At 55.9% G+C, this 23,322-nt stretch overlaps 5 protein-coding genes and 2 non-coding genes across 8 annotated transcripts; 2 read left to right on the plus strand and 5 right to left on the minus strand.

Annotated features, from left to right (window-relative positions):
• Positions 1-5,863: 5,863 nt before the first annotated feature.
• On the minus strand, positions 5,864-7,121 carry LOC133753242 (histone H2B type 1-M-like). The gene is made up of 2 exons (XM_062183704.1): positions 6,988-7,121; positions 5,864-6,127 (listed from the first exon to the last, which is right to left on the minus strand). The coding sequence occupies exons 1-2, from the start codon at positions 7,102-7,104 to the stop codon at positions 5,864-5,866; spliced, it is 381 nt and encodes a 126-aa protein (XP_062039688.1). The 5' UTR covers positions 7,105-7,121.
• Positions 7,122-7,422: 301 nt separating this feature from the next.
• LOC133753232 (histone H2A type 1-H) lies at positions 7,423-7,885 on the plus strand. Its single transcript, XM_062183693.1, has one exon. The coding sequence runs from the start codon at positions 7,423-7,425 to the stop codon at positions 7,807-7,809; it is 387 nt and encodes a 128-aa protein (XP_062039677.1). The 3' UTR covers positions 7,810-7,885.
• A 2,300-nt stretch (positions 7,886-10,185) lies between these two features.
• Positions 10,186-11,041, minus strand: LOC133753226 (histone H3.1). The gene has a single exon (XM_062183681.1). It carries the CDS (start codon positions 11,039-11,041, stop codon positions 10,631-10,633), a length of 411 nt encoding a protein of 136 aa, XP_062039665.1. The 3' UTR covers positions 10,186-10,630.
• A 1,283-nt stretch (positions 11,042-12,324) lies between these two features.
• LOC133756713 (histone H2A type 1) lies at positions 12,325-12,922 on the minus strand. 2 transcript variants are annotated; one of them, XM_062187306.1, is made up of 2 exons: positions 12,842-12,922; positions 12,325-12,736 (listed from the first exon to the last, which is right to left on the minus strand). In XM_062187306.1, the coding sequence occupies exons 1-2, from the start codon at positions 12,920-12,922 to the stop codon at positions 12,530-12,532; spliced, it is 288 nt and encodes a 95-aa protein (XP_062043290.1). In that variant the 3' UTR covers positions 12,325-12,529. The 2 variants fall into 2 exon arrangements, with proteins under 2 accessions (XP_062043290.1, XP_062043289.1); XM_062187305.1 differs by having other exon boundaries at positions 12,325-12,922.
• A 247-nt stretch (positions 12,923-13,169) lies between these two features.
• On the plus strand, positions 13,170-13,782 carry LOC133756714 (histone H2B type 1-C/E/F/G/I). Its single transcript, XM_062187307.1, has one exon. It carries the CDS (start codon positions 13,313-13,315, stop codon positions 13,691-13,693), a length of 381 nt encoding a protein of 126 aa, XP_062043291.1. The 5' UTR covers positions 13,170-13,312; the 3' UTR covers positions 13,694-13,782.
• A 5,512-nt stretch (positions 13,783-19,294) lies between these two features.
• On the minus strand, positions 19,295-19,366 carry TRNAM-CAU (transfer RNA methionine (anticodon CAU)). The gene has a single exon. It is a non-coding gene; the product is annotated as a tRNA-Met (tRNA).
• A 358-nt stretch (positions 19,367-19,724) lies between these two features.
• TRNAG-GCC (transfer RNA glycine (anticodon GCC)) lies at positions 19,725-19,795 on the minus strand. The gene has a single exon. It is a non-coding gene; the product is annotated as a tRNA-Gly (tRNA).
• Between the last annotated feature and the right edge of the window lie 3,527 nt (positions 19,796-23,322).

Here is a 23,322-nt window from a genome sequence, read left to right on the forward strand (position 1 = left end):
CCTGTTCACGGAAAACCACTATTGCATAGACCTCTCTGCATGTCTGTTGATGGTCTGAGTTTTGAAACAGAGGCCCCCTTGAGGGACTCTGAAGGATGGAGGAAAATACAGTTTTCCTTCTCCACGGTCTGTATCTGAAATCATTTTCAGAAAAAAGAAATTCTCCATGGCAATAAATTTACCCGTTTTATTCACATTTTTTAATTTACTCTATTCACATTTTTTTGTTTGCTTTTCTACCAATAATGAAGTTCCCTACCCCACCCCGTCTCTCCGTGCTCTTACAAATTTCAATGCTATTACTAAAGTTCAATACCATTACTAAAGCGATTACTGGGGCTCAGAGTATGATACCCCAAGGTGTGGTGCTCCACGTGCCTCAGTGCTTTGAACTAAAGGAGAACCCCCGAGGGCCCTCCCTCTGCCCTCCTGTCTCTGGTCACGTTCTCCCCAAAGCACAGATAACTTCCCCTGCAGCTCCCTCATCTTGAGACCAGGCCCTCCGGAAGGAACTCGATGGTTGGCAACCCATTGCAGCTCCTGGGAAGACTGTGTCATAGAGGCCAAAGGTTCTCACCACAGACTTTGTCAGACTGTCACCTGTGGTGGAATGAGAAGGCCATGCCAAGGTGGCCACTGGCAATCGAGTGTCAGTTACTCAGGAATGGCTTTGAAACCCACCTGGCAATGGAGCCTGCCTGGCAACAGGCTGTGATTGGTTGGGGCATAGACCGCCCCTTGACCAGATTGGCTGGTCTTGGCTATATAAGCTGTTGTACCAACTGTAATAAATGAGTCTGCGGGCTGCTCGCCTCAAGCCTGCGTTCACCGGACTCCTGGGGTCTGTGTGGTGACTCCGAACCTCTTGCCCCCAGCACGCTGCTCCTCTCAGAAATCCACTGCAACATTGTTGAGAAATCAACGGCAACAGTCTCCCATGCTTCTCAGGGCTTGTCAGAGACATTTTTGCCTGAGAGATATTTTATCTGCAAATCAGGGCAACAGTCATTCACTGCGCATTTTCTGGCATACTCCAGGTTTCTTGAGTCTCAGAAACTTTAAACATGCATACATTTGCATATATAGTACACACACATATGTAACACATTGTGTACATGTGCATACATACACTGCATTTTCTACCCTATTGCTCAATAGTGTGGCATTTGTCTGTGCTTCTTAGAGTGGAAACACCAGTACCAAGACAACCAGCTTCCAAAAAGTCCCAAGTCCCTCTGTGGAATTTTACCAAAGAACCCCTGAGGTCAGTTTTGAAAACCAACCAATCAGGAACGAGTACTCTTCTGCAACTTTGCATCCTTTATCAGCTTAGCGGGCCAAAGTGGTAACCTAGGTGGCAACTGTCTCTAGGTAGGATGGCGTTTCGTTTCCTTTGTCTCTTCTGGGCCATGCTTTTGGTTTGCACTAATGGTGAGGCTCGGTTTCAGAACGTAGTGAGGTCTAGTGGACAGTGCTAAGGCTGTAATCCAAGGTGTCACAGCTTGCGTGCTCTGTGGGTCATTCTGGCAAGCTAAGGAGCTTCAGGGTGCACAGGGAGCCCGTGCACCTGGAGCCGTCTGCTGAGAAGCATGGTGGCAGTTCTGGGGGGGGGGGGAGGGGGGGGCATTGCAGCCGCTGACCATGGTGGGGCCAGCTGAGGTCTGGTGTTTTGCATCAGGACTGAACTGCAAGAGTTATGGTCCAAAGATCATTCTGTGAATTCTGTGATGTCAGGGCTGACATTGTGGTGTGGCCAGTAAAGCTGCCGTCTGCAGTGCTGGCATCCCATTCAGGTGCCGATTAGAGACCTGGCTGCTCCACTTCCGATCCAGCTCCCTGCTAATGTGCCTGGGAAAGCAGTGGAGGATGGCCCAAGTCCTTGGGGCCCTGCACCCATGTGGGAGACCCAAAAGAAGCTCCTGGCTCCTGGCTTCGGCCTAGCCCAGCCTCCCTCTCTTGCAGCCATTTGGAGAGTGAACCAGCACATGAAAGTTTAGTGTGTGTGTGTTGTGCCTGAGCAAGTGCGAACTTGATGATCCTTTGTGGAGGGCAGCCAAGAGTGGGCTCATGCCCCAAAGAACTCTTGACCCTGAAGCTTAAAGCAACAGGGCTTACAAAGGCAAAAACCACAAGAGGGGAGGGGGAACACATAGTTGCTAGGATGGGGGGATACATGGTTACTAGAGTCAAGCTGATCTGAGGCCTATGGGAAACTAACATCAGTTACAACCTTGACAATAGACAAAGTACAGTCGACATTAATCCAGGTGTAGCCTATCTGTTTTAAGCTTGAGCAAACTGCTAGGGAGATTTCTATGCTCTGCCAAGTGGGACGCAGTGCACTGTTACTGTATGAATACTGTGATTGTCTGAGGTTTATCATAGTTTCAGACTAGAGTCTCGCAGTGGGGGTGCCTTCTCAAGATGGAGCCTCAGGGGCTCTAAAATGGACTCCCTACTGTCAAGGTGTTACTTCTGTGTGTGTGTGTGTCTCCTCCTCTCTAACTCTGCCTTTCAAATAGTTCTTTAAGAAAATCTACATCTCCTGAAATAACCATTTTGTTTCATAAAGTTTGTATTTTACATTCCTAGGCTTAAGGAGTTGGGTAAGTACCACCCCGACATCAGTCGTTTTGTCTTTCAGACCGAGGGAGGTGCTGCACTTTTCTCCTCTGGGCTCTGCCCGTGGCTTCTCCCCAGGGCTGCACTCCAGAAGGTTCTGTTCATGCCTGGTTGGGGGGTGCACTGCCACCCTGCGGGGGTGGGGTGGGTGCACTGCCACGCCTCCTCTGTAAAGGGGTCTTTTTCTCAGTAGTGTGTTTTCATCCTGGCTTTCTGTGCATCACCCTACTGAAGGGCCAATAGATTGAGGTTTCTCCTGTGAGAAGCTGCTTTGCATGAGGCCGTCAGGGAGGATCCACTCCCACTGTGCTTCCTCATTGTCCCCCTGGGTCCCTGGGCCTCCACCTTTTGCCCACCTGTTCTGTTTCCTTGTGGAACTTGCTGACTCTACCTCTCCTCATCCATAAAGTGGGAGGAATAGCAGGCCTAGCACACAAAACCCCCCAGGTGACTACGTTCGTGTCAGGAACCACGATGAGTCGATCGGCTGCAGACGTTACAAGTGCTGAAGCCAGGATCTTTGGCAGAGACCACAGTTCACAAGGCAGCCACGTGGGGTCAGGAGTGGAGATGCTGGAAGTGACTGCCAGGCAGAAATGTGGGGAAAGAGTTTCTGGATTGGGCAGGAGGGACCTGCCAAATTCTGACTGGAGCGGTGTGGATCAGGTCAGCATGATGCAACAGTGCTGCCAAACAACACCCCAATCTAGCTGGAGGTGCTGCTATACAGCCCCCAACTCTGGTCCGCTTGCCAGACGCACAGAAAGCCCATCAGCAGCATTGGGGTGGGGGAAGGAGGTAGGTGTTTATTGCAAAGCACAGAGCCAAGAGCTGGCAACTATGGCTTGATCCCAGGGCTCCCTGAGGACCTAAGGGTGAAGGTTCCTATAGATCGAAATCGGGCTGAGAGGTGCGTGATCAGCTGATGTACAAGTTCCTGGTTGGTCAGTGGAGCTCGTGACCTCCCTTTGGTCAGTGATGTCATGCTCTCTAGGTGATCTATGATGGCCGGGGGGCTCCAGTCGGCCTGGGGGTTACATGAAGGTGGCAGCTGCTTTCTGCTGGGATCTGGAATTCCCCTGCACAAACCACCCCAGGACAACACTGCCAGCAAGGTGCGCTGCGGGTGGAGAAGCACATGACATCTTGAGTCCGGTGCTTAGAACCTTGTAGGGCCAGCTGGCTCACTCTCAAGTCTGAATTCTTTTTGATAAAGGACAGGCAAGAACACCTTGGGCTAAGGGGGACAGACAAGAGGCTGGGCCCTGCTTTTCCATTATAGGGGTTCAGTTTCACAGTGAGGGAGCCCGGGACTAGAAGCAGGCCAGACTAACTCCACCTTCAACCTCTAATTCCATCTCACAGTTCCCTGCCAGCAAGTACACATAGAACACAACAGGATGCAAGTCTGGTTGTGACAATATTTGCCAACGGGCTGTAAGGTTCAGGGTTCAACAAAACCAAGCCAGAAGAAATTCCATGAACACCTGCCCTTGCTTTCACAGGAGCCAACGTGCGACCACTGTTCTTTGGAGCTGGCACAGTGACGACATCCGGACAAATATCCCAGACTGCGCGGTTCCGCTGCTCAGTCACTTTTCACCACTGCTCCGTTCCTGTCCCGGACAGCAACCCAGATGATCTCACCAGACTCCCCAGAGCAATGGTGACACAGGCAAACCTGCAGGCAGAGAATGTGGAAACAGAATGTTCTTTAATTGGGGGGTGTGTGGGAAATCTGATAAAGAGGTTAGCTGGATCCCAGAACAGAGCAATCCTATGTAATTCATGTAAGAGTTCGAATACAGCCTATCTCTTCACAAGCCCTCAACAAACGTTACGTGGTTTCATGACCACCACTGGCTTGCTGGATTTATCCAGTAGTTTGTGTAACCCACTGATTTAGACCAAATACATATGAACAAACGAGGAAGTGTGGCTGGATGCAAGAAGTGCATCTCCAGGTTCGCCTTAAGAACAAAGTAAAAACAAAAAATTCATACAAAGAGGTCTCCGCAATGAAAGGGTCCCATGGAGCTGTCAGAGATGCTCCCAGAATGAAGGACTGGCCCCGAGACAAATTCCTAAACTACCAGCGGCATGACAGAGAGCATCTGACAACATGGGCACTGAGTTTTCAAAAAGTCAGAGGAATGGAACAAAGACGTAGGCCTCTGCCATTCTTGCTCATTGCCCAAAAGACAGATAAACACTGGAATGCATTCTAGCCCCTGAATCTCAGTTGGTCTCACACCCTATTGCCTTCATCCCTCCCTCCCCCAGAGGCCACCTGAAAGACCAGTTGAGGAGGCACCAATCTGCAACTCTTTTCCTAGCAGAGTGTCTTGGGCTTAAGGTACAGTGGGTTAAGCTTCTGCCTGCAATGCTGGCATCCAATATGAGGCCTGGTTCAAGTCCTGGATGCTTCAACTTCCCATCCAGCTCCTTGCTAATGCACCTGGGAAAGCAGCAGAAGGTAGTCCAAGTCCTTGGATCACTGTTAGCTACGTGTGAGACCTGGATGGAGTTCCAGGATCCTGGCTTCGGCCTGGCCCAGTGCTAGCAGCCATTTGGGGAGTGAACCAGCGGATGGAAAATCTCTGGGTGTCCCTCTCTAATTCTGCCTTTCAAGTAAATACATAGAACATTTTATAATAAAACCTTGGGGAGAAAACAGTAAACTGCTTACACTGAACCTATTGGCTACGGCTGAGATGTACGACAGCACAGGGAGGCAAGGCCCTGGGATGGGAGAATCCACCATGTGGAGAGGCAATTGCTACCTCTTGGTTGGATCTGCAAGCAGAATGCGAAGTCGCCCGCGGAGCAGTGTGGTTCTTTTCTATTACAACTTAGCCCAAAGCTGTCAGATTAAGCTCCTCTCCCCTCCTCCTTCTATCCTCCACTCCACCTCAATTTAGGCTCTCACAACTACTTCATGGAGTACACTGACACGTGTGCTTTTATTCCAGTCACCTACCCTTGTACAGGTGCTCAATAACACAGCCGTTCAAAGCCAGCCAGCCAGGTCCAGGAGGAAGGCTGTGTTCTGCGGGCCATTCAGGAGCCGGGACTCTAATTCATGGATAAGTCGTGGAGAGTCCCAAAGAAAACTGAAAAACCACACAGTGCACCTAAAACCAGGCAAAGACAGGCATTTCCACAAGTGAACTGGCTCCCGCTGACACAGTGGGTGGCTCTGAAAAGAGCCTTTGGGTCCGCAGGAATCCATGACGAGAGCCTACTTGGAGCTGGTGTACTTGGTGACGGCCTTGGTGCCCTCGGACACGGCGTGCTTGGCTAGCTCGCCGGGCAGCAGCAGGCGCACGGCCGTCTGGATCTCGCGCGACGTGATGGTCGAGCGCTTGTTGTAGTGCGCCAGGCGCGACGCCTTGCCGGCGATGCGCTCGAAGATGTCGTTGACGAACGAGTTCATGATGCCCATGGCCTTGGACGAGATGCCGGTGTCGGGGTGCACCTGCTTGAGCACCTTGTACACGTACACCTGAAGAACCAAAGTGACTCCATTTCAAAACAATAAAAAAAGCAGCCTCCGTTTCCCATAGCAGACCCGGGTCCTTGTAAAAGCAGGCATTCAGGCATTCTGGAGATACCACAACTCACCAGGGACAGCTAGCTCGGTAGACCAAGGACAGCACAGTAGAGATGGCTAAACAAAGTGACTCCCTGTGAAAGGGTTAAAAGCTTAAAAGTAAAGCCATAAAACTGAAACTGCAAAAACCCCATTGTAGCTATGGTGATAAGGAACCCAATTATCTCTGTTTGAAACATGTGTCCCCGCTTGCCTGTGATACTGTCCCCATCCACTTGAGAAATGGCCTTGTAAAACTGCTTTGTGTAACTGTCTTACGCGATAACGTTTGCAGGAGTCCGGAAAGAGCTACAATAAGTTCCTGTAACTTAGTGATCTTTGTATGAACTCACCCCCTCCCATTTGTTTGTTGCACTGTATAAAAACCCTAGCCTTCTTTCACTCGGGGCTGCTCTGTTCCTGCGTGTTCAGACAGCCCCAGCATGCTGGAGAAAATAAACCCTTTGCTGATTGCATGAGTGTCTCTTGGAGTCGGTCCTTGGCGGTAGACGTTCTGCGACCCTTACACCTGTACCCAGAGCTTCCATGCTGTATGTAACTCTTTTTTCCTGCTGATGTAGCCCTTTTTTCCTTTAAAAACTCTCCCAAACAAAGACCGGGGCCTCACTCCTTCCGCTGTGCCGGTTGGTTGGATGGGGTCCCTGTCATGGCTTGTACTCCGGAATAAACCTTGCTTTTGTAGTTCGGTGTGATCGACTCTCTGGGGGTCTCTAACGATCTGGGCACAACATATTTTTTGGTGCCCAACACACCGAGTAGCTCTCCTTGCGGCTGCGCTTGCGCTTCTTGCCGTCCTTCTTCTGCGCCTTGGTCACCGCCTTCTTGGAGCCCTTTTTAGGAACGGGCGCCACGGTCACCAACTCACGCATCCCTATTCACACATCAAAGACCCTCACCGAAACGACTGCAGACAGCAGCGGCAAGCTCGCCTTGTTCCCTTTATGTATAGGCAGTAATGCAAATTAGGTGCAGACGAGGTGCGTTGTGATTGGTCCACATGTTATGATGACGTCAGATGCCAGTTTCGTCCAATGAAACCATATGTCCTACATAACCGTGTTCCATTGGCCTAAAGGAAAGTACCCGCGGAGCCAATCGCAGCGCGTCGCTCCTGTGCTGAGAGGAGACTATAAAGTACCTGTTTTCCCGGCGTTCCTGGTCTTTCCACACCGGTGTTGTGTGCAGCCATGTCCGGACGCGGCAAGCAGGGCGGCAAGGCGCGCGCCAAGGCCAAGACGCGCTCGTCGCGGGCCGGGCTGCAGTTCCCCGTGGGCCGCGTGCACCGGCTGCTGCGCAAGGGCAACTACGCGGAGCGCGTGGGCGCCGGCGCGCCCGTGTACCTGGCGGCCGTGCTCGAGTACCTGACGGCCGAGATCCTGGAGCTGGCGGGCAACGCGGCGCGCGACAACAAGAAGACGCGCATCATCCCGCGCCACCTGCAGCTGGCCATCCGCAACGACGAGGAGCTCAACAAGCTGCTGGGCAAGGTCACCATCGCGCAGGGCGGCGTGCTGCCCAACATCCAGGCCGTGCTGCTGCCCAAGAAGACCGAGAGCCACCACAAGGCCAAGTGAGGCGCGAGGACAACGGCTCTTTTCAGAGCCACTCCCGTGGTCGGGAAAGGGCGACACTACCCGGAAGCCTGACGCCGACCTGCGGCGGGGCGAGGCCTGGGCCCGGCCGTGTCTGCCCGAGTGACGGGTTCACGCGTGCTGAGTCCTGGTCTCCTGCTTCCTCCAGGCGTGGCTCCCGCATAGCTGACACCGGTGTGTCCTGAGCCCTCGCCGAGCGGTCCCCGAGGCCCCATCGTCCAGGGGACGTCGGCTGTGCCGTTTTTACATTTTTCAGCTTAACCTTGGAATGGAGGTCATTTGCCTAAGTGTTTTCAGATGTGCGTGCCTGCTGTGTAGTGACCCCGAGTCGCACGTGTGTTTTTCTGGATCCTTAACACCTGATGTTCTGTTACGTTCTGTGTGATACTCGGAATCTCGTGGTACCTGGGTTTTCTCCTGTTCCGGTCCCGTTTCATAAGCTTTGCTGAATGAGGCATTGCCGGTGAGTAGGCGGCCCGGCCAGGCGGCTCGCACGTGCTGACGCTCATGGCCCTGAATGCCTTAAGCGGCTGCCGGCGGCGCTAAGGAGTGGGCGCCCGCCGCTGGAGTGATCCCTGCTGGGAAGGGTGAGGTCAAAGGTCCCCGCGTCCGTACTTCTAGGCCCCGATAATACCACTTATACCGCATAACAGTTCTACGGAAATTCAGCTACAGACTCTGTCCTCGTATTAGGTTCTAATGGGTTTGTTCTTTAGTGCCAGGCCTTAGAGCGCTGATACAACACTGCTGTCCTGAAGAAGTGCGGGCACAGCAACCCAGCACCATAGCAAGAATAACGAAGAGGAAAACACGGACCGGGAGTCGCCGGAGTCGAGTCTGGAGGGGAGCACTGAACAGTGACGGAAGCTTGAGAACCGGGCAGAGCGTGTCACAGCTCATAGCGGGTGATGAGTGCAAACAACGAGGCTCAGTGTTGGCAAAAGGCAAAGGATGGAGACGAGCAGGAGCCAGAAGGGATTTGTAGGTCACTGTTACTTGTAAGGATTTTTTGCGTACTAATTGCTACCCCAGACTTAACTCTACCTTCTGAATCTCCAGGAAACAAAATACACACCATGAACGATCATCAGGCAACAACTGTACTTCTCCCATGATCCTTGCAATAAGTGGATCTTCCTACCATCAGAGGAGCCACAATGATGTGTTGCCACTGGGTACTCACTGTGTGCCACTGCTGCTGATGCCTGTGCGGGAGACGAGAACAAAGTGCAGAAAGAGCTTAGCTAAGCTACCAGATACGGGCTTTTAGAGACGGAATATGCACATACACATCAACGTAATTCCCCGGGGCTCCTGAATGAACACTGTGTCACGTGACCACAGCCAGAAATTAATTGGCAGGAGTGTTGGCTACATCTCCAGGGAACGTGCAGGCCTGGGGACATCTATGGACAGTTCCTGATCTAATTGTTGGGTTCTCAGCCCAGAAGCAATGGATGCAGTGCTTACACACCCAGCGGTGCCAGTCTGTTCAGCACTTGGGGCAGCAGGCCTTGCCACCACCAAGTGGTCCTGGGGGCTTTGTTTCCCTCCAGAATTCTGGGTCTCCCTTTTCAGAGGAAGGGAAACAGCAGAGAGAGGAGTGCTCAGAACTTTATTTTTGCTTAAGGTGGTGATTCCAATAGAAAGCTTTAGAAGATTGCTTTAATGTAGGGCAATGTGGGAATTCTACAATTCTGGCAATTTGGGAATTCTGTGTAAATCATGTGGGTCCCATTCTCCCTGAATGTAGGGAGGTTATGAGCATGAGCCCTTTGCAGCAGTTCCAGTACTGAGCTTATGTAGCAACAACGACTCAGAGGATCAGCGGATAACTGAGCGGCAGAGGCCAGTGAAGCAGGTAGGGAATGGACTGCTCTCTAGAGTTGCATGTAGGAGTGGGCCTTTGGCACAGACCTGGAGCCCCCACTTAGGATGCCTGGGTCCCCACTTTGCCTCTGATGCAGCTTCCTGCTCATGGACACCCCTTGGAGACAGTGCTGATGGCTAAGTACTTGGGTCTCTCCCACCCACATAGGAATCTGGATTAAGTTCTGGGCTCCTGGCTTTGGCCTGCCCGGACCTGGCTGTTGCTGGTAGTGGGTAATCTTTGGTGTCTCTACCTTTTCAAATCTGCAACCAAATTTTAAAAAAGGTACAACGTAAAATACAACTTCTCCATTTACATCTCATAAGCCAAGTTGAGGGTGGCCAGGCATGACACTCACCCAGACCAACTTGCCAGGCAAAGCCTTGTGAAGTGTGAGAATGGAACAAAGACTGCTCACCATAGTTAAGACGCCTAGAACTCTGAACACATCCCGCAGTAAACTTGCCCACAAGGCGATTTAAGCGGATCTAGGGTCTTTAATTACACTTCGTAAAATACTCCCCTGCAGTTCATGTATTCTTTCGTTTGTCTAACCCAAGAGCTGACTACAGTTCTGCGCAGTACCCACATCAACACGAACTCTAGGAGCACGCAGGGGGTTGACAAGGAGCAGAGCCGGTCAGTAACTTCCAACACAAACCTCAAGAACGGGAAAGCCTCCCCCGTCTCGGCCCGTGACGAGCTTCTACACCTGGCGCACGGGTGCCCCCTGGCGCCACCCGACGCGCACAGCAGCCTAGCAGAGACGGCCTCCCCGACTAACCACTCGTGTTCAAGGTACACGGACGCCACGGAGTCAACCTGAAAGTGAACTACCAACCCCACCGACCCCAGGGCACAGCGGTTACAGTTCCCCAGGGCACGTGAGTGGCTCTGAAAAGAGCCTTTGGGGTGCGGGCGGGGGCGCCAGGCTCAGGCCCGCTCCCCGCGGATGCGGCGCGCCAGCTGGATGTCCTTGGGCATGATGGTGACGCGCTTGGCGTGGATGGCGCACAGGTTGGTGTCCTCGAAGAGCCCCACGAGGTAGGCCTCGCACGCCTCCTGCAGAGCCATGACGGCCGAGCTCTGGAAGCGCAGGTCCGTCTTGAAGTCCTGCGCGATCTCGCGCACCAGGCGCTGGAACGGCAGCTTGCGGATCAGCAGCTCGGTGGACTTCTGGTAGCGCCGGATCTCGCGCAGCGCCACCGTGCCGGGCCGGTAGCGGTGCGGCTTCTTCACGCCGCCCGTGGCCGGCGCGCTCTTGCGGGCCGCCTTGGTGGCCAGCTGCTTGCGCGGCGCCTTGCCGCCCGTCGACTTGCGCGCCGTCTGCTTCGTGCGAGCCATGGCCGAGAGCTCCGAGACGCTGGGAGAGAGAGCAGCTTAGAGCCCGCGCCGGCCGCCAGCACTTATACTGGTCACCCGGCCCTGATTGGTCAGAGCTGTGGCGGGCGGAACCCGATTGGACACCACTCCGATCTGCGTTCGGCTCCTTCCCGCCCTTCGGATCCGGCTCACGGCTCCTGACGTCACACTTCGTTCCCTGCTTTGGACCAATCGCGTTCGTGTTCCGCCCACGGAGAGGATTTTTGAATGGAACGCGAACCGTTCTTAAGGAAACGCGTTGTTGTTAGACTCTTTTGGCCGCCTCAGACGGGAGGCGAACGTAGAATGGCGCGGTCGTTAGCCTCCCCGGCTGCCGTCACAGGATCCTGAGGAGCGGCCCCACCCCGGCCGGGAGCCGCGCCCGCCTCAAAGCCACGGCTCCCACCGTCCACACCCGGGAGCGCGGGACCCCGGCCCGAGAACCGCAGCCACATCAGAGCCCCGGCTACCACCGTCCACACCGGGGAGCGCGGGAACCCGGCCCGAGCGCCGCACCCGCCTCAGAGCCCCGGCTCCCCGCCCCGCCAGGCGCCCGCTCAGAGCGCGGGTCCCCGAGTCGCCCGGCTCTTATCCTAAAGCTGCAGGCCGCGCCGCGCCGCCCCCTTCCCGGGGGCGGTGCGAGGACTAAAGACCAAGCCCCCGAGACCCGTCCTCCGAGCAGCAGCGCCGCGGACGGAAAGCCGCCATTTCACTTCCGCGCCGCGGCGGACACTGGCCAATCACGGCGGGGGGCGGGTTAGCGGACAGCGCCGCCGCCCAATCAGGGCCGTCAGCGGCCCGGGGACACGGAGGCGGGCAGACGCCTCTGCAGCTGGGCGCTCTGTGCGGTTGTGGTAACGTCAGCCCGGCCGTCGGCCCCGCCGGGGGAACTGCCTGCCCGAGGAGGGGGCGTAGAGCACACAGGCCCCGGTCAGCGACAGTAACGGCCGCTGGCGCAGCGTAGGACGCCACCGGACAGTGCAAGTGGACCTGCACCGGTGCGCTCCCGCGGCGCCAGCACCCACCCGGCAGCCGTCCCCGAGCTCGCGGGAGCCCGGCACCGGCAGACCGAGGGGACCTGCGCGTGTCGCCTCGTCCTTCTGGCCAGGGCCGCCGTCCTGTGCGCACTGGGAACTCCCGGGGCCAGCGGAGCCGGGCACGCCGGCCTGACCTCACCAGACCTGGGTTCAGCCCCACCCCGCCCGCTGGGGAAGGGAGCAGGGAAAGCTCAATGCTTGGACCCCTGCACCACGCGGCGCCAAGCCCTGGCTTCACATCGGCCACCTGTCTGTGTGGCCGTGCGGGGAGTGACCAGGGGACAAGAGCCGGTTCTCTGTGTCTGCAACACCCAGCACTGCTGTGTGTCCGTGCTTTATCTTCCAAGTATTCACTAGTGCTCAGCTCTTCCGTGGACGCCGTGGTGGCTCTGAAAAGAGCCTTTGGTGCGGGCGCAGGCCGGGCCGCGCTTGCTCACTTGCCCTTGGCCTTGTGGTGGCTCTCGGTCTTCTTGGGCAGCAGCACGGCCTGGATGTTGGGCAGCACGCCGCCCTGCGCGATGGTGACCTTGCCCAGCAGCTTGTTGAGCTCCTCGTCGTTGCGGATGGCCAGCTGCAGGTGGCGCGGGATGATGCGCGTCTTCTTGTTGTCGCGCGCCGCGTTGCCCGCCAGCTCCAGGATCTCGGCCGTCAGGTACTCGAGCACGGCCGCCAGGTACACGGGCGCGCCGGCGCCCACGCGCTCCGCGTAGTTGCCCTTGCGCAGCAGCCGGTGCACGCGGCCCACGGGGAACTGCAGCCCGGCCCGCGACGAGCGCGTCTTGGCCTTGGCGCGCGCCTTGCCGCCCTGCTTGCCGCGTCCAGACATGCTGAGATGTGAAATCGAGCCTTAGCAACGTGATCAAGTGGAGGCGCAAGCAGCTAATTATAGCCTGCCGTGGTTGCCTGAAGCAGCCTATGCCGGTGGCCGGATACAAACTGCAGCCAATCAGAAAGCAGCAGTAAAGCCAAGCCCACTTCTAATTTCCATAAAGCGTAGGGAGTTCAAAGGCCATCGTTCCGGAGGCGGGAGATGCAAAAGGAACCAATGAGAGCTCAGGATCAAAACTAGCCTATCAGAGAGAAAGACACTAAGTGAGCCAGTGAAAATCCGAATCGCTGCTACGCCTCATTTGCATTCGCACCAAACAAATAGCCAGGGTGCGTGCGTTAGCCCACACTCCGTTTCTTCGCGCTAGAAGACTCAGAGGTTTCCATCATGCCCGAGCCCGCGAAGTCGGCCCCTGCCCCGAAGAAGGGCTCCAAGAAGGCGGTGACCAAGGCGCAGAAGAAGGACGGCAAGAAGCGCAAGCGCAGCCGCAAGGAGAGCTACTCGGTGTACGTGTACAAGGTGCTCAAGCAGGTGCACCCCGACACCGGCATCTCGTCCAAGGCCATGGGCATCATGAACTCGTTCGTCAACGACATCTTCGAGCGCATCGCGGGCGAGGCGTCGCGCCTGGCGCACTATAACAAGCGCTCGACCATCACGTCGCGCGAGATCCAGACGGCCGTGCGCCTGCTGCTGCCCGGCGAGCTGGCCAAGCACGCCGTGTCCGAGGGCACCAAGGCCGTCACCAAGTACACCAGCTCCAAGTAGGCTCGTCACGGCTTCCTGCGGACCCAAAGGCTCTTTTCAGAGCCACCACGTTCTCCGGAGAAGCAGCTGTGCTGTTGTGCGGGGGTGAGGGGCGGGGAGACGTCACCTGGTGTCCGCCCGCCTCCGCGTCCCCGGGCCGCTGACGGCCCTGATTGGGCGGCGGCGCCGTCCGCTAACCCGCCCCCCGCCGTGGTTGGCCAGTGTCCGCCGCGGCGCGGAAGTGAAATGGCGGCTTTCCGTGTGCGGCGGTGCTGCTCGGAGGACGGGTCTCGGGGGCTTGGTCTTTAGTCCTCGCACCGCCCCCGGGAAGGGGGCGGCGCGGCGCGGCCTGCAGCTTTAGGAGAAGAGCCGGGCGACTCGGGGACCCGCGCTCTGAGCGAGCGCCTGACGGGGCAGGGACCTGGGGCTGTGAGGCGGGCGCGGCGCTAGGGTTGGGGGTCCCGCGCTCTCGGGTGTGGACGGAGGGAGCCCGGGCTCAGGCCGGCGCGGCGCTCGGGTCAGGCCCGGCCCTCAGTGTGGACGGTGGAAGCCCGGGCTCAGGCGGGCGCGGCGCGCAGTGTGGACGGAGGGAGCCCGGGCTCGGGTTCCTGACGGAGGCCCGAGAGCCCCGCGCCCGAGGGTCGGGGCAGGGCAGGGGGCGTCGGCCCGGGGAAGGGGCTGTGGCAGGGCCGTGCCGGGCCGGGTCTGCGGGCGGGTCCCGTAGTGTCCAGCCTGGGCCGGGCGGACGCGCTGCCCTCTCGTGGCCAGGCCGCAGGGGCGCGGCCCGTGGACGGCTCCCTCCGCCCTGGTGCTGGGGCGGGCGGCTCCGCGGAGCGACGCCGACCCCGCTGGCCCGCAGCCGCAGGACTAAGGGTCTCCAGGGTCGAACGCGCGTGTGCAGGCCGGCGGGGCGGCGGGGTAGACGGAGACGGTCGTGTTGGGTTTGGTCCGAGTTGCTCAAAACGAAACGTTCTGTCCCTAAAACCAGACAACAGGATCATGCTTTCTGGTCCCGGTCCGCAGAAGCACCCGAACGTTTCCAGGGGGCTTAGGCGGGGTTGCTGCCCGACCCCGTGTCTGAGCTGGGGAGACGATAATCACGCGGTTTAAGGCGCAGGTCGCCCACCACGAGCAGGCCACTGCCAGCCTGGTCATCTCAGTCCTTCGCAGCTCTTCCTTTTGTCCTTTTCCTTTAAGCACCTGTGAGTTTTCTTCCAAAGTTCCACTCGCATACCTTCCTTGGAGAGAGACTTTCTCTTCCAAGCATCCCGCTAAAACCGGGCTCCGTGTGATAGGATTCGCACAGCACAGAGGCTTAAACAAGACTTACTTTCTCGCCCTCTGGCTATCAAAGCCTCAGCAGGGCTGGTTTCTCCCGAGGCCCCTCCCCTTGTCTTGTGCCCTCCCGTGGCCTGCCTTGTGCCCTCCAACGCTGCCCCGTCTCTTCCTCTGTGAGGCCCCCAGGGCCCTGTCTCCATAACCGTTCACTCCGGAGATTAAGACTTAATGCCGAGGTTTATTTATTCGAAAGGCTGTCAGAGAGAGGGAGAAAAACATCTTCCATCCCCTGTGGCCACAACAGCCAGGGCAGGGCCAGGAACTGCATCCAGGTCTCCCATGTAGGTGCAGGGGCCCAAGGATTTGCGTTTCCAGACCATGAGCAGGCAACTGGATCAGAATGGAGCAGACAATGCTCGAACCAGTTCGAGAGATCTTTCTCGAACTAAACAAAACCAACATCTGCTGCCGTCATCAAGTCATCTCGCACAGGATCTCTGGCCACAAACAAAACCTCGGGCCGTGAAAGCTGTCTGATCTACTGACCCTGCCAGGCCCAGGCCACACACCCCGGCCTTCCCAGCTTTCTAGATCCTCAGCTGAAAACCCCCTCCTCCCTTGGCCTCTCTGGGTGGAGCACGGGATAGGCCCTCAAGAGCTATTTTCTGCCAGTTAAATGAATGGATAAAGTGATTGAAAGAAAAACTTTAAATTCTTCACTCACAGTAAAGAGGTGGCGGTGGTAAAAAAATTCTGGAAGTGTTTATTGTGGGTTTAAAAGTTATATGGATCAATAAACACGTTCTTTGCTGCTTGTGCTACATCTGCCATATTTTAATCAATATTTTTAAAAAGATTTATTTATTTGAAAGGCAGAGATACATACAAAGGGAAAGACAGAAAGAAAAAGAAATCTTGCATTCGCTGGTTCAATCCCCAAATGGCCACAACAGCTGGGGCTAGGCCAGGCGCCAGCCATGAACCTGGAACTCTCTGACCCCAGAGCTTGGGCCGTGTTCTGCTCTCCCAGGCACATTAGCAGGGAGCTGGATGGGAAGTGGAGCAGCTGGGACTTGAATCATGTGGGATGCCAGTGACACAGGCGGCTTTGTTACTGGAGAATGGCAAGGGTCCTTGTCTTCCCGCAAGAAAGAATTCAGGCGTGAGACGGAGTAGTGGAAAGCAAGATAGCAAGGTTTATTAGGGTAGGGACCTCTGTAAGAACGGCCGGGCACCTCTCCAGACAGAACCTGAGAGAGCCCAGTCGCTCAGACTGGGGGAGAGCGAGGTTACGTGGTTGAGTGGAATACACCCGGCCAGGCCAGGCGGGCGGCTCAGCAGAGAGGCAGAGGGCTGAGCGCGCAGTCCAGTTGAGGCCGGAGGATTTTAAGGGGATGGGTCTTGCCTCCCCACCTCTGCTCCTCCTGGAATAAAGGACTTTTTGGATGTAAATATGAAAAATTCCTATCTGAGTTTTCCCCCTGAAGTTATCAGACCAGAGGAAGCCTGGCTGGGGCTGTCCTGGGTTAGAGGAAGGGTGAGCAAGACCCCCTGGAGGATCAGGATCCAGAGCAGGGTATTTGAAGTGCAGATACTGGGCTGCATCTGGAAGGTTGTCAGGCAGAAGGGGCGGGACCCCCACCAGGCAGGTTAGCGGGTAGAGGGGCAGGGCGGGATGCAAACACTGGGCTGCCCCTGAGACGTTATTGGGGTGACTTTGAGATGCATATGCTGGACCTAGATGTCAACTCTTTAGGCCTTTATGTCACACACACATAAGCTCATATCTGACTTCCTCCTAACAGCTCGACCCTCTGAACACAATACTGGCCCCTTAATATTTCAATTAATAAATCAGTTATATACGTTAAGGGGACAAGGTGTGATGTTATGTGAACAAACTATAGGGAGTGAGCAAATGGTTGTCACAGCTAGTGATTAGCATATGCACCTCCCTTGGATTTGTTATTGTGACACATTCTACCTCTGTCTTCTTTGATCCTGTCTCTGCAATGTCCTCATTTCTCTCTAGGGAGTGTTGCTTTCTCGCCTGTCTTACAATGAACAAAAGCAGGAAGGAAGGGAGGTGGAGGTGCCTGGGATCAGGCTGAAGCCCAGCCCCTGTTTCTGTGCTGTGGCCTCTCTGCTCCTGTTTCCAGAACACTCTCCCCTGCCCCCACCCCCCACTTCCAACGTTCCACTTAAAGGGGGCACAGGCTCAGATTCTGTCTGTGATTAGGGATTTCATTGACCTCCACTCCTGTGAGAAGCAGGAAGAACTGGCTGTCTTTGTCAGACTTAAAGAAAGAAATAGCACCATGCTTAAATTCTTGAGGGAAGAAAAAGATGTCAGTTTGCATCTTGTGAGTAAGGCAACATGTTTTTTAAGAGCAAAACAGTCATTTGCAAACGTTTTGAATCTGAATGCTACTTCCCTGAGTCCTGGTGACAATGTCCAAGGTCTGGCTGTCAGAGGCCAGGGGCCTGGGCCTTTCCCTGGCGCCCAGGGCAGGGTCTGCCCCTCAGCTGCCTGTGAGGGAAGGGATTTCTCTCCACAGCACTGAGAAGGGCCTGTGTGTTCAGGAGTAGGCGGAACACCGCTAATTAGCGCCTGGCTATGAAAGCCCGAACACTGAAACGGCCTGGGGAAGCGTCCAGAAGATGAGCAACAAGAGTGGGATCGGCCTTGGACAGCTTCACTCCCACTGGCACCAAAGGACCAGTGGGCCTTCCTTGCACACCACGTGTGGGGTTTCGTGGCCCAGGGAAGCCCTCATCCTCCCTTTGTTCTCTGGACACGCTGGAAGCGGCCCGGCTGTTTCCAGACCGCAATCCTGGTCTTTATCCCTACCCCCACCCCCACTACCGCCCCCCCCAAGTCCCTTTATTGGAGAGTCCTCTCTGTGTTTGTGTTGCCTTTGACAATTCCAGGGGCTGAGTGTGGACAGGAGGGCGGGGGCAGGGGGAAGAGTCTCAGTCCATGTTGTTCCTCCACGCGTCACCAGGTTTCCTGCCGGCAGAGTGAGGCCCCACACCAGGAGAGTCGGGCCTGCAGGGAATTCTTGGAAATCTCACCCCAGGCTGTGGAGTGGGCAGCTGCATGAACCCTTCGAGGACTCAGGAGTTCTGGCCCTCAGCCTCCCGGCAGCCCCCGTCACTGGTTCCCTGTGGTCCCCTGGCTTGTCTGCTCCTGGTCTCCTCCTCCTGCGTGAACAGTGATCACAAAGTCTCCGTCCCGTGGAAATAGTGCTGAAAACAGGCCTGCTCCACGTGGACCTGTGACAAATCCGCAGATGGCACGGAGCTCGGAGCTTGGAAAAAGCAGAGAGGACAGAGACGGGGCTTGCAGGGCCCGTGGTCTCCTCAACATGGCTGCCTAACTGTTCCCTGGTTGTGTTTATGCTCACCAGTGCGAAAATCTTCAGAGAGAATTCACGTCTCGTAGGAAATTCTGAGGCTGCCTGGATTGTCCACCTTGAAAGGGTGTTCTGACCTCGGTCACAATATCCAAGAGCTAAATAAGAATCGTTGTCTTAAATAGGACCCAGGACAAAATAGAATGTTCATGTCGGGGCTTTTTCTTTCTTTCTTTTTTATTTTTCACAGAGAAATCACACGAGCTGCTGATGTGTGGGATTGGAAAGCTTCTCACTGAGAATCTGCTTTTAACATTCGCGTCAGACAGAAATTGTGTTCTCATCGACCTCTAACTTCAGATTCACGCCCCGAGAGTGGGTCACAGGATGGGGCTGGAATCGAGGAGCACTTACATTTTACGTCTTTTTTTATATAAACGATTTGTAGTCGATATGTCATCATGTGAAATAACAGACCATTTTCGTACTCCTCTGTAGCTTCCTACAAGGTGAAACATGGTGAAGAATGTCGAACACTGGTGGCCGTGAACCATAACTCGGCGATTCTGTAGCTGACGTTTGCCAGATCACCAGTACCTAACATGTGCCAGGCCACGTTCTGGGGAAAGTGGCAACCACGGGCCGAAACAAAAATCGCTCTCTTGTGAACCTTCCCATTGGGAGAAACACTAAATGAATAAGTAAAATGAGCTCTATGCTACGTAGAGGTGAGTGTCAAGGAGGAAAACGTGGGGAGGAGATCGCTGGGAGTTGCTGATCACACACACACACACACACACACACACACACACACACCGTCTCCTTAGCCAGATGTTGGCAGCAGACGTGGGTCACCGCCCCCGGACCCGTCCCCAGCGCCACACGCAGAGGAACGCGACTTTGAGCAAAGCGCTTTATGGTTCTTGGACGCGGAGCATTTCATTTTTGTGCCTCCTGCTTCTGAGTTAAAAGGGGAGGGGAAAAACATTAGCAGAGGATGGTTTCGATCCATCGACCTCTGGGTTATGGGCCCAGCACGCTTCCGCTGCGCCACTCTGCTGCTCCCGGTAGCGAGCCTTTGAAGTTCGCCTTTTAAAAGCGTTTCCTCTGATGGCTTTTCTGATTCTCAATTTTAAAATGTTTTTTCCTTTCGACTGCTAGCTCTCTTCTCGCCTCAGACAGGAAAAGGAGCTCCGCAAACGTGGACCTCAAGCACCCGACAGCGCGAGCTTCTTCGGGAAAGTCGCTGGTCTGCCTGCCCCGGGCTCCTGGGGGAGTCGACCGCAGCTGTGTGCGGAGTCGGGAAGTTTGAATGAGAAAAAAAAAAAAAAAAAAACCCACACTAGTTGGGGATATCCAAGACCTCTGAAGTCGAATAACTTGTGAGATGTTTAGAAAAGTCAAAACGTAACCGGCGATGCATTGGCCGGGAATCGAACCCGGGCCTCCCGCGTGGCAGGCGAGAATTCTACCACTGAACCACCAATGCTCGGCAAGGTTCAAGGTGCTTGCTAACTCTTTAGAGGCTTTCTTTTTTAATTTTACCAAACTTTTTTTTTTTTCCCCAGAATGTTGAGATAGCTCTCCGCTCTGCTGACGAGGCCTCACAACGTCCGCTCTTTAGTCCGGGGAAAAGCCCCGCTGCAACCCCGCGGCCCCCGGTGCCGCCTTGAGGAAGACGGCTGCGCGGGAGCAACGCAGCCGGGACGGAGCGAGCTGCCCAGCGGCCGCTGACCGCAGCCCAGACCCGGGGGAGGCGGCACAGCCCCCGCGCCCAGGCCGGGACGGAGCGAGCTGCCCAGCGGCCGCTGACCGCAGCCCAGACCGTGCGGGAGGGGACGGAGCCCCCGCGCCCAGGCCGGGACGGAGCGAGCTGCCCAGCGGCCGCTGACCGCAGCCCAGACCGTGCGGGTGGCCGCGCAGCCCCCGCGCCCAGGCCGGGACGGAGCGAGCTGCCCAGCGGCCGCTGACCGCAGCCCAGACCGTGCGGGTGGCCGCGCAGCCCCCGCGCCCAGGCCGGGACGGAGCGAGCTGCCCAGGGGCCGCTGACCGCAGCCCAGACCGTGCGGGTGGCCGCGCAGCCCCCGCGCCCAGGCCGGGACGGAGCGAGCTGCCCAGCGGCCGCTGACCGCAGCCCAGACCGTGCGGGTGGCCGCGCAGCCCCCGCGCCCAGGCCGGGACAGAGCGAGCTGCCCAGCGGCCGCTGACCAGGGCCCAGCCCCGGGGGAGGCGGCGCAGCCCCCGTGCCCGGCCGGGACGGAGCGAGCTGCCCAGCGGCCGCTGACCAGGGCCCAGGCGGCCTCCACTGCGGCCCGGCCTGCGGCCTGTCCACGCTCCCCCCACCTGGACCTCGGGGCTTCGGTCCCAAGGCTCAATGCCCGACGGCATTTACTGCTTTTCTCTCGTTGGCCTCTGGTGTTACAGGACAGGGTGGCCTTGGCTGTGGCCTTCTCGCGGGCGCCATTCCGTGGCCCTGCTGTGGACAGAACCGCGTGGCCGCTGGGAGGGCCCTGCCTGGCGTCCTCACAAGGCCATTTGGAGGAACCACGGCCTCCCCTTCAGATGACCCCGGCGTCACCCCGGGGCCTCCAGGGAGCAGGGACAGTCAGGTTAACTTGCAGGCTGTGTCTTGCCAACCTCCCTGCAAGGCCCCTTCGCTCATCCTGGGAATTCCACATTTCTGGACAAAGTCCGGTGCGCTGCCGAGCCCGGCCTCCTTCGTAAACCGCGGCTTCTCCGGGCCTGTGCGCGGGGCTCCGCGCTTTCCCGGTGCCCGAGGCCCTGCTGGGGTTCCGACGGTGCCTGGCAGCCCTGGGCTCCCCTCTGGGCCCCTCTGCCTCGGCCTCAGGCCTTCTCTGGAAAGCAGCTGGGAGTTCTCATCTCAACCCACGTGAGGACGGGAGTGAAGCTCCTGGTGCTTCTGACACCGGCCAGCTGGGGTTCTTCCCCGCGTGGGGGAATTCACTTCGTCCACACCGAGGGTCCTGGGTTAGTTCGGCTGCGATGTTGACCACCTGGAGCCGGCATCCGTCCCCAGGGCCCCGGGCTCTGCTTCACCGGGCTGGCCCAGTCACAGCTCACAGGCTGTTTGCTGAACAGATCACAGAGTTAAAACACTCCACCTGTGTTTGCTGGATTCTCCTAGAGGTTGTAAGCCATTCCAGTGACTATGCGGATAAAGAAGCGCACAGGACAGGGTCAGGAAGGACCCCAAGCTCAGGAGGTTCTGTCTCCTGGAGCTGGCGTGGGCCGCCTGGGAGGTTTGTGCGCCCCATCACCTTGGATTGCAATGGCCGACCTCTGATTAAATGACTGCGCAGGGGCAGGAGCTGCGTCCCCAGATCTGCGGGTGGGGCTGCAAGTCCCAACCGTCCTACTGTGCCTTGCTCTTTCTGGTGACCCCAACGGCCAGTGATCGCCACAGCGAGCTGAGGAGGCCTCATCACTGCAGAGTTCCCAGGACCACAGGAGCTGTGTGGCAGGAAGCAGGAGCAAGTCCACCAGAACCTCTATTTCCCACTGTGGCGCTGTGACAGTTCCCAATAGACTGTTTCCTGGGGCACAAAGGACAGGGTATTTCTTTACCTTTCAGTTGTTTGCCACATGGCAGGGCTAGGGTGAAGTGCAACACTGTCAATATGAAGATCTCTTAAAGTGCACCAGTAACAGATACATTAGTATCAGTAACAGAAACAGATACATCACCACATACATACAGAAAGCAAACTGTATATTAAGAGATGCTTTGTAACATTTATTAGGGGAATGCAAATTAAATAACAGCGGGATGTCACTACAAACCTATCAGAATAGCAAAGCCCAAAACACGGACAGCACCAAATGCTGACCATAACGTAGAGCTACGAGAACTCTCATCTCCTACTGGTGAGGATGCAAAGCAAGTCATTTGCAAGACAGCTTGGCAGTTTTTATAAAGTTAAATATAAAGCAAACTATGATCCAACCATCGCAAGCACAGAAACATGTACATCAACACTCACAGCAGTGTTAGTCATAGACACACAGCCGGAAGCAGCCAAGATGTGTTCCCACAGGGCAATGGGAGCTGTGCCTGGCCCGATAGCATGGAATACTAGCCAGTGATGACTGCAGACTGCTGCTGATCCGCAGGACAACATGGACGAATCCAAAATGCATTTCAGTGAGTGAGAGAATGGGAGACAGCAAAGGCCATGTGCTGTCGGACTGCATTCCGGAAAGGCACAGAAATAAGGATGGACATCCAGCTCTATGCATTTTGTGAAAACCAATTAGGGGATTAGATACCACAAAAAGTCCAATTAACTATAAGCAAGTTTTTTCAGAGCTAACCAGGGTGTCAGTTCATCTTGGATGGAATGCCAACTCTGACAAGTGAAACCACTGTATTACAAAGATGTGTCATAGCCTCACTGCACCTGATGTGGGACACAGCAAGTAATCCAAGTGACTCTGAAAAGCACTTGACCAGATACCTTAAGGCCAAATCTGAAATAACTACGTGAACACTGTCCTCTATTTGGTGGGAGTGCCTCTCTAGAGGAAGTGAGTTTTCAAATCTGAAGCTACTTTGCATAAATACTAGGGGTAAACAAATAAGTAGGGGCTGACCTTGAGCCCCCATTGCTCTGCTCCCAATCCATGCTCCTGTTAATGCACCGGAGAAGGCAGCAGAAGATGGCCCAAGGCCCCTGCCACCCGCATGATAGACCAGGATGGAGTTCCTGACACCTGGCTTTGTTCGCCTGGTTCAGACCCAGCTGTTGCCACCAATAGCTCTCTCCCTCTCTTGCCACGCTGCTCCTCAAATAAATAAATACATGTTTCTAAAAACTTTAAGAAAAATAAAGTACAGGCTGGAAGCTGGCTTTCTCACTGTTAGGGAAATAATTTATAAATAAGCAAGGGGAAGGCTGGAATGGATCATGTGGTATTGGATTAAAGTCAGATATCAGTATAAACTCATACGATAGACAGGTAGGGAGAGAGAAAGAGAGAGAGAGGTCACAGGGCAGG

The sequence above is a fragment of the Lepus europaeus genome, chromosome 3, assembly GCF_033115175.1.
Source record: "Lepus europaeus isolate LE1 chromosome 3, mLepTim1.pri, whole genome shotgun sequence".
NCBI lineage: Eukaryota > Metazoa > Chordata > Mammalia > Lagomorpha > Leporidae > Lepus > Lepus europaeus.